The 18382-nt window shown below is 44.2% G+C and overlaps 2 protein-coding genes across 7 annotated transcripts in view; both read left to right on the forward strand.

Moving 5' to 3' along the window:
• Window positions 1-18382, forward strand: part of RPL31 (ribosomal protein L31) — a 279049-nt gene that overhangs the window by 130356 nt on the left and 130311 nt on the right. The gene's annotated exons all lie outside the window — the stretch shown is intronic.
• NPAS2 (neuronal PAS domain protein 2) overlaps window positions 1-18382 on the forward strand; it is a 147757-nt gene that overhangs the window by 63793 nt on the left and 65582 nt on the right. For 5 of the 6 annotated variants that reach the window (XM_075590388.1, XM_075590384.1, XM_075590386.1 and 2 more), the window contains exons 2-4: window positions 13210-13263; window positions 13709-13857; window positions 15974-16065. In XM_075590388.1, the coding sequence (XP_075446503.1) occupies window positions 13232-13263; window positions 13709-13857; window positions 15974-16065 (273 nt within the window). In that variant the 5' untranslated portion in view covers window positions 13210-13231. The remainder of the gene's footprint in view (window positions 1-13209; window positions 13264-13708; window positions 13858-15973; window positions 16066-18382) is intronic. The other variant, XM_075590385.1, reaches the window with a different exon arrangement.

Below are 18382 nucleotides of genomic sequence, written 5' to 3' on the forward strand. Positions count from 1 at the left end.
GAGTCCCAGCCAATAGGTCTCCAAGCAGAGAGGAGAGACAGGATATCCTCCGCAGCGGAGGACACGCGCACGAGTCTGACAGAGGGAGGCAAAGGAACAGGTAGTGTCCATGGAGCAGTGCTTCCCTGGACTAGGCCTAGATTTGCCCCGTAGGCCCCAGCGAGGCCCTAAGTCCCCTCAGCAAAGTGTTGTAGGGAAGGCCCCAGGTAGGGGTGCTTCCCCATTAGTTACAGAAGTACTACAGTATTGCACTGGTAACCGGACGGCTTTGCGGTGCTGTGGTCTGGAACCAGGCCACAGGCCCCATCATAGATATTAGGCAAGGCACTCCAGATGCAGCTTGCCTCCCAAGGCGGTTCGGGACAAGGCGTGAGGGGAACTTTGTAGACCCCACATAGTGAGACCACAGATGCGGCTCTACTAATAGAGGATCTCCACAATTCTCTGGCCATAGCCAGGAAGGTACTCACTGTGCACCATCACATCACAAGTGGAGGGGGGGGATAGTGTTACCTCACACTTTGGGTGGACTTGCTCGTGCGGACATCGGCTTACAGGTGCCCAGGGCATTATCAGTAGTTTGGGGGATTCACTCTTGGTTGTGTGTGGATATTGCACAGGGATATAGTTGTAGTATATGTGTGTCAGTAAACATTTGTTATATACCTGTGAGTTACTTATTACTTATTACTGTGATTGGTTCCTGTGAGGATCCCTCATAGGTGGAGATGCTGTACCAAGAGAAGAAAGAGCTCACCCCAGGCTCCCAGCGGCGGAGACTCCTGTGAGCGAACAGGTATATCAGCACGTGTAGTTCCCTTGGTCATAGGGAATGGGGGCTACAGTTACAACCAGAAGACTTTGATAAATTACCCCCAATAAACTCCAGTAATGGCGGCCTCATTGTGACCTTGATTTGATAAGATTAGGTTAGATCATGACAGATCAGAACTGTCAGCCACTGATGCGATGCGCTACAGTTTCAAGTAACTAATATATCAATCCTATTCTGTTTGCAATAATGAACTGACACAAGCCATCCAACTTGTTGTGAAGCACGTACTATTAATGTCACTGTCGTTCTTTTTCTTATTTATTTTCTTTGGTCCTCATTAAACAGAACGATACATACGTGTAGCTAATGTAATGTATGTTCACATTTAGAGGAGGAGACGATAAGTTGACATCGTAGACAGACCTAAAATTATTTATATGAATCAGAAAACGATGGGCACTGCTGGGGGGGGGATAGAAGTAAAAAAAACATTCTGCTGCACTTCCCATCAAATGGCTGTCTCTCACAGGAGGCAGGAGTTAATGATACTAATTACATATAAACTGTACTCTGGGGCAAATGAGGCAGATGTTCTTTTTGAAAACAGTTATGTATAATAATTTTAATTATACATCAGACGATAGCAAACATTAGACAGTTTGATTCAGGGAGGCGACTGCAATCCTCATCTTGCACTACATAACTCTCGGTTGATAGACTGCTACCACAGAGCTGTAAAACTAAAGCCTCCGAACATAGATAACTCCTGAGATGTGGTACTCTACTTCCACTTTTTCAAACTAAAGAGAAACTATGGCTGAAGATGAGAGAGTCTGAAAACCTCATACACTAGAATGTGAGACTCCAGGTGTTCTCTGACCTTGCACCCAACATGCTTGCACATAGGAGGTCACTGATACCCGATACAGATGTTCTCTGGGTACAGGACATTAGATATCATTGGGGATTCCTCTTTTTGTTGATTTTGGTACGAGAGGGAGCATCCTTCACACTAAAAGACCCAGAAGAGGGACGAGACGTCCTCACCAGACTAGGTATCTGCCAAGATGAACCACGGCAGGGGTTTGCACCCAAAATAAGAGGAGAATGGAAGACACGCGGTACCCAAAAGAAGCAGAAAAGTTATATGACCATCCCAGCAACTGGATCGGGAGATCCGGACTCTCCCCACGCGACTGAAGACTCGATCTGAATAAGCAAACTAATAACATAGTGATACACACAAAAAAACCCGCACAGCTTATGTATAGCGTGCTGGGTGTAGTAATGGGTCAAGATACCCCACGTACAGAGTGATACACACAAAAAAACCCGCACAGCTGTGGATTAAGAGCACACCCATAAATCCTACGACATATCAGCAGCACATATGGTGGTCTGCATCAATTACTTTTCTGCAGTATAGGTGTCCATGGTATATAAAATACACACCTGATCAATGCCAACGGAATTATACCTTACCTTTTGTTTGCTTATTAGCCTGCGCTTTATTTCATTTGTGGGCACAATATGATTCCACCATAGACCTAGCACCTTTAATGTTAGCGAGATTATCAAGCGAGCAGCGCTATTTCAAGCAGGGGCAGATATGGTCTAACCTGTCGCTTACTATGCCATAGAACGCTTACATTATTATTATATCATTTGAGTGCGTAACACATGCACTGATACACTAATACTGAGATCAACCTCTAAGTGAGCTCCAATAGACCCATCTCCTATATCTTTTAGGAAGCTATAACATATAGCGCCTTGATCCCGAATATCTATAAGGGATCTTATTACTATATCTACCCACCTTACCTCGGATGGGTTATGAAGGATACAGTCAAGTGCTGTTATAATACACCGTTTAATTACGTTTTAACACCCTATTTTTTATTCTTGGTTATTAATAAAGTATTTTAATTCTACAATTCTACATTTGTTGTGACAGAGTGCTGGAAGACTGGGTCCTTTTTTCTCTCATATGATATAAAACTAATAACATTGAATAACATTTAACAGGACTTGACCAGGAGATGAGGGGGAGAGACCCCATCATTCTGATCTGGAGCATCCGGGGGACAGACATACTGGTGGGCCTGATTGGGCATTAAGTGATGTACTGTATAACAAAACCAAATCTTTATTGTATACTCGGGTTGTGTTTGTGTAGAGGATAAAGGGGCTATGGGAGCACGGATTTGGCCTCCAAGCCGGAACCGGGCTCGAGAAAGCTAGATGTTGGGTGTATTGGCTAGGCCTAGGGAATTGAGCTCTATACTTCAGATAGTCCGAAGATGGCTGCCAGCACAGACTTGTCTGCAGGCCGTCGTTCAGGATAAGGGGCAGGGCTAAAATGATCTTCTGCCACTACTAAAAGAGCAAGATGCGCCATCTTGGGAGAGATAGACGGCGGGCCACCCGTGAGCAGAGATTTGGTTGTCTTCCTTGACAGCCTCCTAGACCTGTGCGTTGCTTGCCCATCGAACCCATGATGATGCTGGTTAAGATCGCGGTCTGATGGGTAAGCGGGGAGAGAGAGACATCCCGGATTCCCCCTCCACACGAGAGTCCCTGAAACAAGGCCCCTGGCTGGAGGTTTAATGATATACCTCTCGCATAACAGTCCTGTTATAAAACAAAGACTTACTTAATAAAAGGTCAGTGTATATTTTATAAAGTTACATAAAAATTTGAATAATAATAAAAAAAGGTTAATATTTACTGGTTACTTATAGGATTAAAGGCACGGTTGCTTGGTTGGTAGCATCTGGATTATGCTCGCTCTGCAATGTAGACCCTCAGAACAAAGGTCCTCAAGTTTCCCTTTCAACCAACCCCATTCAGAGGACACCTTGACCACAAGTTACCAAACATTCTCGTGGCAACCCCTTCCCCTTTCTACCTTTTTTCTTCTAACTGACCTGAGCCCAGGGACAGAGAGAGTCCTGTTAGAGTATCCGTAGTCGGTAAGCAGACAGAAGGTCAGGGCTGGCGGCAGTGGTGCAAAATCCAGGCAACAGGAAAGGGGTCACGGCAGGCGGCAGGCAGAGAGGTCAGGGTCACAGTCTGGGGCCAGCAATAGGAATTCCAAATGAACAGGCTAGCCATAGCAATAGGCTAGCCACAGCAACAGGCTAGCCACTGGATGGCTCACGAACAAGGAAGGCTCAGCAACAGGCTAGGCACAGCAGCAGGAACAGGGAAGGCTCATGAACAAGATAGGCTCAGCTACTAGAACCCAAGGTGGCCAAGAACACAGGGAAACATATACAATGCTCAGGCAGGGTCTGGAAGTCACTGGCTGCTATATAAGCCCGTGACCAGGTGCAGCCAATAGAGCAGGCTGGCAGTAATCAAAATCTCCACAGCAGCCAGGTAAGAGCGGTTCCAGCCATAGCCTGGACTGGAACCCTTACAGTTCTTTAATATAAAGAAACCTAGATACTTCCTGACCCTATTTGAGAACCTGTGACTGGAATCAGTGTACTAAAGGTCTAGTCTTGTCCCTCTATGATATATTTACTAGAGCACTCTCAAATAGCAACCCCACATTTATCACACAATGGTAACAAGATCTGGGAGCTGTACTTGACAGGGAGGATTGGGAGGGCATATTTGAAGCAGTGGCTAAGAGCTCAGTCTGCACCACGGTAAGATAAAATGCTTACAAAGTCTTATATTGGTGTTACTACACTCCCATTAGATGGGCAAAGATATCCCCGGGCACATCCCCACTATACCCCTAAATTATGTGGTAACCAAGGAACTTATCTCCATATGTGGTGGGAGTGCCAGAAAGTTAAAAGGATATGGATTGTGGTGCATGGGTGGATCCAGAGGATGACGTCCCAGTCTTCCACTCTTGATCCATGGATGTACCTTTTGAATAGACCCTCAGAAAGGTTCAGTAGACGTGAGAATAAACTTTTGGCGCTGATATCTACGGCTGTCAGATGTGTGATCTCATCCCACTGGATGAGACAAACAATGCCATCTATGTCCCAGATTAGAGACAAAATATGGTTTGCATGCCAGATGAGTAATCTTACCAGCCTGGTCAATGATAATTACTATAAATACAAACAGACTTGGCAGCCTTGGCTTGACTTCTGTAGAAACGCAGAGAGACCTCCCCCCAATTTCATACTAACGAACAAAATAAACGAATACACAAATACCTATATAGTTGTGAATATATACATATATGTATATGGGTGAAATCCCAAAATAAACCTGAAAAGAACAATTGACTCAGTTGTTTAAAAGAAAGACCAATGAAGGATATAGAAAATCACAAGTATTTGAGTCATATCGTATACTATATATGAATTGTGGTGTGTGTGTGTGTGTGTCTGTGGGACCGAAACGTTGGCTGCGGTGTATTCTTTGTTCTAATACAAGACGTTTGGATTATACTACACAGTGTGCTCTCTCTTTGCTGGACTTTGGCCTGGTAAATATGTTCCATTGAATACATATGGGATGAGCATCTGTCTTTGCACTTACACCTGTGTGCTGACTGGCTTTCTGAGGAATATATATATATATATATATATATATATATATATATATATATATATATATATATATATATATATATATATATATACACACACACATATATATATATACACACACACACACAGTATATACATATATGAAATCAGAAACAGGGAACGCACAATAAAAAATAAGGGTAAAGGAAGGTGCATACTGTCCAAAAAGATATAGTAACATTTATTGACTCAACGTTTCGGTCCCCACTGGCTCTTGAGAAAGGTCCCAGTGGGGACCGAAACGTTGAGTCAATAAATTTTACTTTTTTGCATATAGGAGTGCCTGTCCCTTACCACTGCGCCCCGGACTTCTACATTGTGTACCTGCCCCCTTTCCTCCCTTTTCCCCCTGTTTTATTTTCTGTACCCTTTTGAACTTTTGAAAAACGAATAAAATTTGAGTTACAGCAAGGCCCCGCTTCTCGGCACCCCGCTTTTCGGCGATCCGCCGATACGGCGGCACCGAGAAGGGGGCCTCCATGTCTGCAAATGCGCAGAATGGGCCAGTCCGATGTTGCGCATGCGCAGAACGGGCAGGGGTCGCGCATACGCAGAATGGGGGGGGGGGGTTTTGCCGAGGTTGCACATGCGTAGAATGGCGCATTGCTGGTCTGCTCATTCGCACATACCGAAAACCGCCGGTTCCGCTTTCCAGCAATTTTCACTTTGCGGCAGGCCCTTAGAACAGAACCCGACGCATGCCCGGGGCCCTCCTGTATATAAAAAAAAGTTGATTATATTACAGAAAGAAAAGATTATTTCCTGAAACCAGGGTCACGAATGGTGTATGATTAGTTCCAGTAAGCTTAACTCATGTCTCACCTCTTACAAAGCACAAACAAGTCCTTTTCTCTTTTCTTAATTTTATTGAGGGAAAATCACAGGGAGATAGGTGCTTGTAGGCAGCTACTCACTCAGAGTCGAGGGTGAAAAGAAAGTGCCAGTGTATGCTGGGTAGCAAGATAGCCTGGGGACAGACCATCTGTCAGCAAGGCAGAGGGGGAGCAGGCAGACTAACCCATTCTGACAGAAAGGCTGAGGTTGCTGTAGCAACTCACTGGCATAATGCAGAGACAGGGATCGCAACACTGTGTCTAACACACAAGCACTGTGAGTGCACAGAGCAAAATACATGCAGCTGGAACTGAGAATCTGACAAGCACAAACTGCAAAGGAAAGGGGGGGGGGTGAAACAGAAATGTGGTTCTTGTTCCATGACACTCCCCGTCTGGTATCTGGAGATACCACTATATAACTTGAATGTGTGGAACATATGTGCAATGCAAACAAACATAACATAATAATGCAAAGTCCATGTCCACATAACGAGGTGATACTGGCCGTTACCACTGGCGTTGAAATCCCTTGGCAAAGTCTTTTAGCAAAGGATGTTGGGTGGATGAACCGGTCCAGGTTAGCTGGGTTCACCACAACGTCTCTCTGTGAAAGTCTCTGGCACTGTTTCTTTTTAAACTTATTGAAGAACAGTCCTTTTGTCTCTGCGGTTTTACCTACAGAGTGCATCCCCTTGTAGGTATGCCAGTCATGGTAGCCTGTCACTCTATCACCTGGCGTTTGGCAGAAGAAGATGGCCTTCGGCTCCTTGCGGAAGCGGATCGACACTCCTGGAAGATCAGTTGTTGAATCTAGCCCAGTAAAGAGGGCGTCGCTCGGGGAGACTCCCTGGAGCTGAGCACTGGGGCTGAACACTACACGGATTTGATCGGGTTCCTGAGGGTGGTAGACCCCAGATGATTGGAGGTACCAGCATTCTTCACCTTTCTTTATTAGAGGTGCTGGCTTTGTGTGGCCGGTAAGGAATATTTTCTAGATGAAGGCCACAAAGTTGTTTTTAGTCTCCGGTTCCCTTTGTAGGTCGTAGAGGTGCAAAGTGAACCTAGAGATGGCACGTTCTCCATTGTTTGGGAGGCGTTTTCTTGGTGAACGGAATGGTAGCGGGTTCACCCAACTGCCCGGTCCGTCTTTGATGAGCTTTTTAACTGTTAACATCTTTGATGAGCTCCTTAACTGTTAACATCGGGAATCCTCTATCTTCCATCGATGGTTTTTGCTTGTCATCGTCCCTTGTGGTCTGGAACGCTGTGCATCCTTAGTCATCGGTGCATTCCTCTTGCACGAGAACGTCTCCACGTATTCTGGTGATATGCCTTTGTGTCTCTTTGTTGACTGCTGTCAGGAGGTTGTTTTCTCCTTGGACAAGACGAAGAACGGTCTCTTTTGTCCTTGTAAATCCCTTTATGAAATGTCTCTGCGACTGTCTCTTTTTTGACATGCGAGAGGACAGTCTTTTTGCCACTGTGGCTTCACCTGCAGGGCGCAATCTTTTGCAGCTATGCCAGCCATGGCAGCTGGCTGCTTTGCCATTTGGTATTCTGCGGAGAGGAATGGCTGTGCGTCTCAGCTGTGTCATTGCTCTCAGGAGGACTGTCTGATTGTTTATTGCCTTTTGGACGATCCCTTTGTCGGTCACCTTTGGGAGGTTACTTTCTTCCTTCGGTGGAATCGACTCATCATCCTTAGCTGTCTGGACTGCTGAGCATTTTAGGCCATTGTCACATCCCCCCGATGTGAGGATGTTTTTGTTGATCTCAGGGGTATGACCTTGTCTTTTCTCTTCACTTGGCCCTCCTGTCACTTGGAGATGGCCAAGACATGGTTCAGAGAGGGATGTGTGTCCACATTCTGTTATTACCGTTCTGCGGGCGTCAACATAATCTTGTCCGTGCTCTTTGTCAGTGCACGCGTTGCCCACTATCACCCATCCTAGGTCAAGTCTTTGGGCGTATGGTGCGTTGTGGGGTCCGTTATGCTGTTTACGGACTTTGTGTACCCTCAAGATGTCCCTACCGAGCAGCAGCAAGATCTTGGCGTCTTGTTCTACCGGCGGGATGTAGTTGGCTATTCCTCTGAGGTGCGGGTAATGGCGTGCCACGTCTGGTGTGGGAATCTCGTCCCTGTTTGTGGCCATGTGGTTGCACTCGATGAGTGTGGGGAGAGCTATCTTCACTCTGTTATCCACTGAACGTATCATGTAACCGCTTGCTCTTCTCCCTGTTGTCTCAGTTGACCCTGCACAGTTTCTGAGGGTGTAGGGTGAGGTATTGTTTTGTAAGTTGAGTAAGTTGAAGAACTCCGTCTTCGCCAATGATATGTTGCTTTGGTCGTCGAGGATTGCATACATCCGAATAACCTCAGATTGTCCCTGGGGGTGCACTGCGACAAGGCATATTTTGGAGCAGGACATTTTGTCGCGTTCTTTTCCACAAACCTCGGTGTGCTGAGATGTGACGGATGTTGTTTCTCCTTCTCCTTCCTCCCCGCCATGCTCCGCTACGGAGGATGGGTTGTTGAGTTGGTGGAGTGTCAGCGCCTCTGGATGTAAAGATGTTACGTGCTTGTCACTTTTGCACACTGTACATTTGATTTCTTCTTTACAGTCTCTGGCTAGGTGAGTCGTGGAACCGCAGCACCTGAAGCAAACTCTGAATTCTCCAAGTAATCTCTTGCGTTCCTCTAGGGACTTCATCCTGAACCCAAAGCACTTATTAAGTGGGTGTGGCTTCTTGTGTATGGGACATTCCCTGTTTGGGTCCCTTGGTTCCTCGTCTCCGGCGACCGACTGATCGGGAGTAGTTTGGGTCGTGGGAGGCACGTCTGTCCTGTGGACCGAGATGGGTGTTTGAGTGTTACCGTATCTCGCCACTGGTCTCTCATTCCTCAGGCTGCTTGCACTGTGTGTGGTTTGCGCACCCAAGATGAAACTGGGATCGTTCCTTGTCCTTGCCGCTTCGTGGATGAAGCTCAAGAAGAATGAGAATGGGGGGAAGGCGACTTGCTTCTCCCTTTTGTATTTGGAGCCTTGTGAAATCCACCTTTCTTGGAGGTTGAAGGGTAGCTTCTCCAAGATGGGTCTCACTCCACGAGCTGAGTCCAAGACGTTGAGACCTGTTAAGGAATGGTCTTTCCTTGCAAACTCCAGCTCTTGCAGCAGGTCCCCGAGCTCTCGTAACTTCGAGTAGTCTTTAGCTGTGATCTTGGGAAAGCTGTCGACTCTTTTGAAGAGCGAATCCTCGACTGCTTCGGGGCTACCGTAGCACTCTTCTAGCCTTTCCCATACTAGGTGGTTCGCGTTCGCCATTCGAAGTCTCTTTGCGTGCTCCCTGGATTCGTTTCCCAGCCATTTGAACAGCAGGTTGAGCTCTTCCCTTGCTGAGAAGCCCAAGCTGTTGATTGCGTCCTTGAACGTGTACTTCCACGTCCGGTAGTTCTCAGGACGGTCGTCAAAGTTGATGAGTCCTGTTTGCACCAGATCACGCCGGATCATGTACTTGGCTATGTCTGTCAGGCCTGAGGCATCGGCGTGTTGGTCCCGTTCTGAGGTAGTTGCTGGGAGGGTCCGTGCGGTCGCCTCTTCCTTGACGTGGACGCGTGATGGCTGCTGGTCAGTGTGAGGGGCTGTGTTCTCCCGTGTGGGTGTACCTGGATTGCGAGCCCATTTTGGTGCATCCGTGTGCGCGCTGGCGTGTGGATCACTGTTGCGGCTGTGGCTGTCCCAGGCAGCATGTACCATTGACGGAGCAGCGTCTTCTCCTCGTGACCTAGCAAGTCTTCGGTGTCTGTGAAGTCACTCCCTCCGTGTTGAGATGGCGTGCTGGTGTTTACACTGAAGGGGCTCCTTACGTAGTCTTCAGTGCGTTGGATTGGATCCTCTGAGGCTATCCGTCTGTACGGTTGCTCCCCGCCGTCCTGTCTCGCAACTGCTTCTAAGACTTCGGCTTGGGCTATGGCGGCAGCGGCGTCCTCTTCTTTGCTTAGAGCTTCTAGATCCGCGTCTAATTCGGCCTTTCTACGCGCAGCGGCGGCATTGGCGGCAGCAGCGGTGGCATTGGCGGCGGCAGCGGTGGCATTGGCGGCGGCGTCATTGGCAGTGGCGGCGTTCTGCTCCTCCTCTTCTATGCGCGCTCTTTCTGCCCTTATGGCTGCCTCTCTCCGACCATATTCGGCCCTGACATGTGCGGCCTCTGCGGTGGCTCGCGCCTTGGTAGCGCTGGCGCTTGCGCTGGACACGTTAGATCGCGCTGATCTTGCTGACCTTGATGAATGCCTGGATGTGCTTGAGCGCTGCGATGCGGTTTCCAGCAAAAGGTCTTTCCTCTTACTCTCGGCTTCCGTGATAGAGGTTTGCACGCGGCTGACACTTGTCAAGTCAATGTTATGCTGTAAATCCCTTTCTTGCAGGCTTTTGCCGGTGTTAGCCCTGGCCAAGTAAGTGACGTATGCCTCTGACAGCTCTTGGTAGCGTGCATGATCTATCTTTAATTGAGTTATTGCCTGCTCGAGCTGTTGTACATAATTGCTAGTGCCGGCGACATTACGTATCCCAAGTGTGGTTGTCTCCCAGGCCAACTCTAATTTAGTGAGGTGCGCTTCAATGTCAGTCTCATATTTTTGTGTCAGTGTGACTGTCCGGTTAGGCCTTGCCTATTGCAGTTGCGCAGCGGTCTCTGTGTCTGAGTGGTCACTCTCCTGCGTGATTTCTGGTGAGGCTCTGAGTTCTGCCATGCTGTAGGTGTGTGTAGGCCTTTAGCCAGTGCGTGTGGCGTGCGGTCTTTTACCTGTGTCAGCGATGGGCGACTGTCTCAGATGATGCCGAGCGGTGTCCTGCAGCGTTCAGCGTAGGGGTAGCTGTACTCACAGGTGTCCGGTGGTTCTGACCCGTGTCCTGGCAGGTGTCCGGTGGCGTGGCCCTTGGTGGCGCTGGCCGTGGGGAAGTGCGCAGGGTAAGGTGAGATGGTAATCCCTCACTATGGAGCTGTGCAGAGGGTGAACTCAGACAGAGAAAGGCAATCAGGTTTTGTGTAAGAAGCACTGTCTGTCTGCAAAGCTGCTGCCTTGTGTGCCAGGTTGTTTGCTGGCTGTGACCAGTGTAGATCTTCTTGCTTGTTTGTAAGGCTGCAGGCTGTATGCAGTTTGCTATATAAAGTTTGCTGCCCTGTCTGGCAGTGTAAAGCTGCTTGCTTGTCCTGGGGTGCAGAGACTATTCTGTATAGTATAAAGTCTATGAGTAGTAGCTCCTGTGTGATTCCCTAACACACAGTCTTTGTTTTACTTTCCTGAAACCAGGGTCACGAATGGTGTATGATTAGTTCCAGTAAGCTTAACTCATGTCTCACCTCTTCCAAAGCACAAACAAGTCCTTTTCTCTTTTCTTAATTTTATTGAGGGAAAATCGCAGGGAGATAGGTGCTTGTAGATGTAATGTAGATAGAGAGTGCTTCTCTGTCTGAAGTGCGGTGTATCAATGATGAGACAGTGTAAAACAAAAAGGCCTTGCTGGGGCAAATAGGCAGCTACTCACTCAGAGTCCAGGGTGAAAAGGAAGTGCCAGTGTATGCTGGGTAGCAAGATAGCCTGGGGACAGACCACCTGTCAGCAAGGCAGAGGGGGAGAGGGCAGACTAACCCATTCTGAGAGAAAGGCTGAGGTTGCTGTAGCAACTCACTGGCATAATGCAGAGACAGGGATCGCAACACTGTGTCTATCACACAAGCACTGTGAGTGCACAGAGCAAAATACATGCAGCTGGAATGAGAACCTGACAAGCAGAAACTGCAAAGGAAAGGGGGGGGGTGAAACAGAAATGTGGTTCTTGTTCCATGACAGATTACAAGAACATATAGTTACAATAAGTGCAGAACAGTTTCTTAAAATAACTGGATAAAACAGAAAACAGAAATCCTTATACAGTATGTTACCATGCCATAGGCTTTCCCAGAGAGAGGTCACTGGCGTTGAAATATGAAAATTCACGTATTTGAACCTAAACACACCTCTGTTGAATTCTGATTTCATATACCTTGCTAAGATTTATGTACAATTTTTTCCCCATTAAAACAACATGAACCCTCCTCTGTCGTAAATCAGCTGCTAGGTTGACGATTTTACAACTTAGACAAACCTTGGTCTAAAAAGATGTTTAAAACCTTCACTCAATATATAAACAATCATAACTTCTTTCTCTAATACTTAGACACACATGACTCATATCAGGTGATTATGACGGATGTAACAAGACTAATTTTGACCGTCTTGCTCCTAAATTTGAGTGACAAATGGCTATCTGTCCTTGGCACCTCTTGCCCATGTAGGTCGTGGTCTTATTGCATGCGTTTCCTTGCAATGATTACAGATTTCTTTAATAATTACAGATATTTTAATAAACTCGTGCATTTGTGGAATACTTTCATAGCCCGCCCCCTGAACCTTGCAGACCCCTCCAGAGAATGCTTTTGAAATTTCCTCTAAGGTGTCCTGTTTACTTGGATGTCAGAGGGGCCATAAATTAATCCCCTCTCTGGCAAAACAGATGCCCTTATTTCGAGATTCTATCAGTCCTAAACCTAGGCCTGGCCAAGGGTTTAATAGGCCATAAAACATTTATTGTATATTTATAACAAATGGTAACCACATTAAGCTCTGACGCACCAGATTGATTAAAAAACATAATATCTCATGATATTATCATGACATATATTATTATACAACAGGTCAATTTAGATAGTATTGAGAGCAAGCTTAAATCAAATACACTAGCTTAATTGGTGATTCATTTAGTACATTTCCTAGACATCCTTTACATACCTGCTGCCTGTACTGTTATGTTTATTTTTGAAACACTATTTTGCACTGTTACCTCGCCAATAAAATGGTTGCCCAAGATACTGTATGAGACATTTATATGACTTGCTGGAGAAAACAGATATTCCAGTAAAGCAGAAATGACTCACTTGGAAAAGAGAAGCTGAATATTTCTAGTGTGTAACTTGCATCTCTGGTTTCGGTTCACAGGGAAAGCGGCACAGAGACTCTAATGGATGAAAATGAAAAAGATAGGGCAAAGAGGTGAGTAGATTGCTCATGGCTTATGTGACAAGATATTCATAGCAATTTTTACAGTTTTACTTGCAGACATTAGGCAGCAAATACTTGAACAAATCTGATATTTCTATATAACTGACTCTTTGTTTTACCAGACATAGGTTATCTGTATAATTCTCTACTCAATGAAAGTAGCAACTTTTGCTAGAGGGAGTGTTCAGTTATACTGTATCTGACCACCAGATGTTTCAGTGACCCAGTGAAAACTAAAATAAAAGTTTGCCAAATGTTATCCTACATAGGACCTTATTCTATATAAGCCAAAGTGGACGTTTGGCTATTTTTGGCTGAAAATCCCTATTGAAGTTTTTTTGGCATGTATAGAGTTGCCCCCAATAGTGATAATAATTCAATTGCTTTTGTTGCTGCCAGGAAAGTCTTAACTACTGGTATTTTCTTACAATTGCAGGGCTTCACGTAACAGGTCTGAGAAAAAAAGGCGCGACCAGTTCAATGTACTCATTAAAGAGCTCAGCTCCATGATTCCAGGAAACACTCGAAAAATGGACAAAACTACAGTGCTGGAGAAAGTTATTGGCTTTCTACAAAAACACAACGGTAAGATAGTGACATAAATGCCCAGAGACACAACAGCCTGCTTTATTTATTTTTTCCCACTTGCAATCAGTTGGCCATTGCAAATTCACATGGGTTTTTACTATGGTCCAACGTTACTAAATCTATCTTAAATCCTTCCCTTGTGTTACATGAATGTTTTGTTTTAAAATATGTTTGGTAGCATCAAGACTAAAATATACAAAACATAAAGTCATGTTTGCTATCAATCAAGGCAACAACAAGACTAATTTGATACAAAGAGTACATTAGGACAGGGGTGCGCAAACTGATGGGCCCTAGATTTTATGAGGGGGGCGCGGCAGTTACAGAGGTCCTGCACTCTCCCCACAGGCATTTAAATTAAATGCCGGGGACCACGCGAGGCCTCTGTAACACACTTCCCTTCCAGTGACGCGGTGTCATGGTAACCTGGTGGCAAAAGCCGCTGTGGGTCACGTGACGTCACGTTAACATGGCAACGTGACGTCACATGACCAAGCGCGTCATTTGACCCTGGGGCCGAGCAGGGGGGTGGGGGGCGCGAGGTGCAGAGGAGAGCAGGCAGGGGTGTGCACAGGGAAAAGTTTGTGCACCCCTGCATTAGGAGATGGATTAATATCTATATTACCAGACATATCCAAGTTGTTTGGCATGGTATTTCCCAGGCAGTGTGGTATTTGTACATTGTAGGAGAAAATCAGTATGATCACTGAAATATAAAGGGAAAGCCCATCTGTTGTAAACCTTTACATACTAGGGTTTCTATGAATCAAGGCAAGTATTTTGGGGGAACAAAATGTCACAAGATGTAATAAAAAGGAAAAACATCCCATTGAAACCAAAAATGTATTTTCTTTGATACATCCGGTGCAATTTCCACCCCCCCCAGGATTACATCACTTTTGCTTTGATCCATAGACCAGTGTTTTCTTATGGGTTTTTTTATACATTGGATGCTATTTTTTTGCCCTTGTTTTCAGCCTGGATACTGCCACTAACACACTGTATTACACAGACAAAGTTTGCCATGGTCACCTGTCCTTTTACAGTATGTCAGTCAAACAACTATATTAAGTGAAAGTCTTGGGTCAAATAATTAAACGTTAGATAGTTGATAATAAAGACCTGTTTCAGTGAAGGGGGAAAAGAGGTCAAATACTTTTCAGGCTGGGGGTTTATGTATGATAGCAATAGTTGGGCAAAGCAATTGCACCAGATGTATTAAAGAAACAACTCCTATTGATTTCAATGGGATTTTGTTTTAATATACAATATATATATATGAGAAATTGTTACTTTACAAAGCATGTTTAAGTTTCTTGCATCTAGTACAAATTGCTTAACATGGTTTATGCTACCTCTTTTACACAGAGAAAATCGAAAAAATTGTATTTAATACTGTACATCTCATAATCTGTGCATCATGTAAGCCCTTTCTAACGCACCCTCTTAAAAGTCCCCAAATCATAGGCAGACATGTGGGGAAATTGCCTTGATACATAAGCCCCAAGTATTTTCATTTAGATAACCCCCAATTAAGCTATTCCCAGCTTTGTTTTCATTCTGACATTGTCTATGTATAAAACACAATTGTATTTTTATGTCATTTGAGCAATGTAATCTCTATGCATACAGGCAAAAAAACTGATTTTGCAGGTAAACCGACCCAAAACTATATTAAACAAATAAAAAAGAGATCTGTTGCTGAAGCATTTTTTCAAGGTGTTTCATACTATATTTCCCTACATCCTTTCTGAACCAGTCTCCCCTGCTTATCATTTACGTGAATAGAAAGCTGCTGAGACCTTGCTCTTTGGAATAATATAGATACTTAGAGAGCATTTGTCTGGTGTGTCTCATGAGATAATTTGTATACAGTATATAGAAATAATGTCACGATACATCATGCTATTGGTTAAAAACCTGCATATGAAATCACTCAAGATTGTAATGTCCAGGCTCACATTGTCAGATCATGAGTCAGCTGTGCTACAAAAAAATATCCTGGTGAATAGAGATTTTACTTTACAAAGAAGTAGGTCAGTATGTTAGTTTAATACAAGCTTGCTGTTTGCACAGTTAGCATAAGAAATCATGTTATTTTCTGTTTGGCTAGAAGTTACGTCTCAGACGGAGATCTGTGATATTCAGCAGGACTGGAAGCCTTCATTTCTCAGTAATGAGGAGTTCACCCAACTGATGTTGGAGGTAAACACCTATCATTTCTTGCCCTTGTCACATTACTTGTGGCGTGGTTAACATGTTGCTTTTGGCATTAGACCTTGTTTAAATAAACTCATTTTTGAAAATTCTTAGAAGGAAGAATATGAACTTATTGACCTGATAGAGCGATTAATCAGTAAAACAATAAAATGCTAATGAACCAAATACATCATTTACATTGAATTGTGGTAATAACCATTTTTATTATTTTTACTGTTTATTTGTAAAGCACCCAAAACAATGGGAGTACGGAGCGTGTGAGCAGTATGATGTGACAGTAATGCTACGCTACAGCTGGTTTTGCTCACACTGCTAGAGCTGCAACCTAGAAAGCAGTGGTTGTGGGTTCTAGTCATGTTAGGTCTGACACCGTTCCAGGTGTTAGGATGGTACTTTAGGCTTATCAATTCTATATAGTTTGTATGGAGATCCTTTTAGGAAGTGTGGGATGGGACTATTTTAAATAAAATTTGCATATCCCCCAGCCAGGTGTGCTCCCTTTTCAGCACAAGCATGTCTCCTTAATTTATTTGGAGGGAAATTTGAGGGGATATATATACAACTGGAGACACTTATGAAAGGTCTCTCTGGTTTTAGAAAATTGATTGCAGATATCAGATAAGAGTAAAACATTAGTAGTTACATATCTGCAGTATCCCGCTGTGCCAATAATGTGTATATTATTCTGTCCCAATCAAATTTGATCTAGATAATGTTTGCCTGAGGTTCAACATGATCTTCAACCTGCAGTAGTGTCAAGTACTTCTTGTGGTAAAAGGGGGATTATGCCTGGTGGAAATGCTTCTCAATGTGGTTTCAGTTTAGTTGTTGATTGCTGAGAATTATCAATCATCAGGCTTCTTTCTTAAACTCCAAATCCATGCAACGATCAAAGCCAATTGTTATAATCTCTGTAAGAGAAGTCACTTGACAATCTAAGGCTGTACTAATTGGCCAGCCAAATGATGGAGCTAACAACTAAATCAGCACTTGTTTAACTTTTTTGATAGCATATTTATGATGTACAGTATTTCATTATTTACTGTATATAGCACCATTAATGTACATAGCGCTTCACAGCAGTAATACACGTGACAATCATATAAATAACAAATAATAAAAATAACACATAATGGGAAGAAGTGCTTCAGACATCAAAGTAACATTTAGGAAAATGAGTCCCTGCTCCGAAGAGCTTACAATCTAATTGGTAGTTAAGAATAAAGTGAAAAAATCTGCGCTACCAATTATTTTTAATACACCTTAAAGTGGAAAGTGAAATATAAATGATACCTTCAACCGTGTAAAATACAAATATAGCACAGGTCATTACCCAGTGAAATATACTAATTTAAATAAATAACAATGTAATATAAAAGTGTAATACCGTGATTAAATATATAAGAAAAAACCTTTACAAAAGTAAGAGAGTCTGCTGCTGTGTCACTTCAGATGGCTCAACATCCAAGATAACTAATGAAAGAAAAAAGGAACAAACAGCGCACTACTCATGGTGTAGTATAATCAATTACATTGAGAGAAAGTGAAGGTGGTAAAAAACGCACGTTCATCAACACTGAGAAATCAGGCAATACATGAATTACAGCACATGTTGCCAACTGTAGTCAGCGTCAACGGGGCTCCTCCCCCGATAGATAATATAATCTGACACCACCCGGTGAACGATAAGGTTCGGCAGATGGGAGGTTCTTTTTGATCATTAAAATTATTTAGTTTTTACGCGCCTGGTTGGTATATTTTTAGTGGAGCAGCAGTGACCGCCGTTTCTTCTCACCAAACCTATTCATAGTACAGGAAGTATAAAGAATACCCCAATGAAAGCGATTATATCTTAAGTTTTGGTGGAGACTGTTAGTATTTACTTATTCGACAAATCCCAAGGTTGTTTTTTTGTCCTTTGTTAAACTATACAATCCCTCCCACTTGATTGAATGCAGTTCACCAATAAATAAAACCTATGCGGTTTGCTTGTCTTCAATACACATAAGTGACACCTCAGTGGTTCACTCTTTATCAGAAATCACATCTACACCAGCTGGGCTGTTTGCTCCCTAGTACTTTGTAGTCGGTGGTCGACACTAATGGTCAGTTACCTTGCTCACAGATATTCACAGCTTTGGATAAGCTCCTTAAAATCAGATAGCAGGCAGACACCTGTGTGCTGATAATCTACCTCCGTGGGACTCTACTGCCTCCAGATATTACAGTATTGCTTTCTAAGACTCACCAAAAAACACAACCATGAGCACAGCAAAATAAAAGCTACTTAGGCATACATGAA

This window comes from Ascaphus truei, chromosome 3, assembly GCF_040206685.1.
Source record: "Ascaphus truei isolate aAscTru1 chromosome 3, aAscTru1.hap1, whole genome shotgun sequence".
Lineage (NCBI taxonomy): Eukaryota > Metazoa > Chordata > Amphibia > Anura > Ascaphidae > Ascaphus > Ascaphus truei.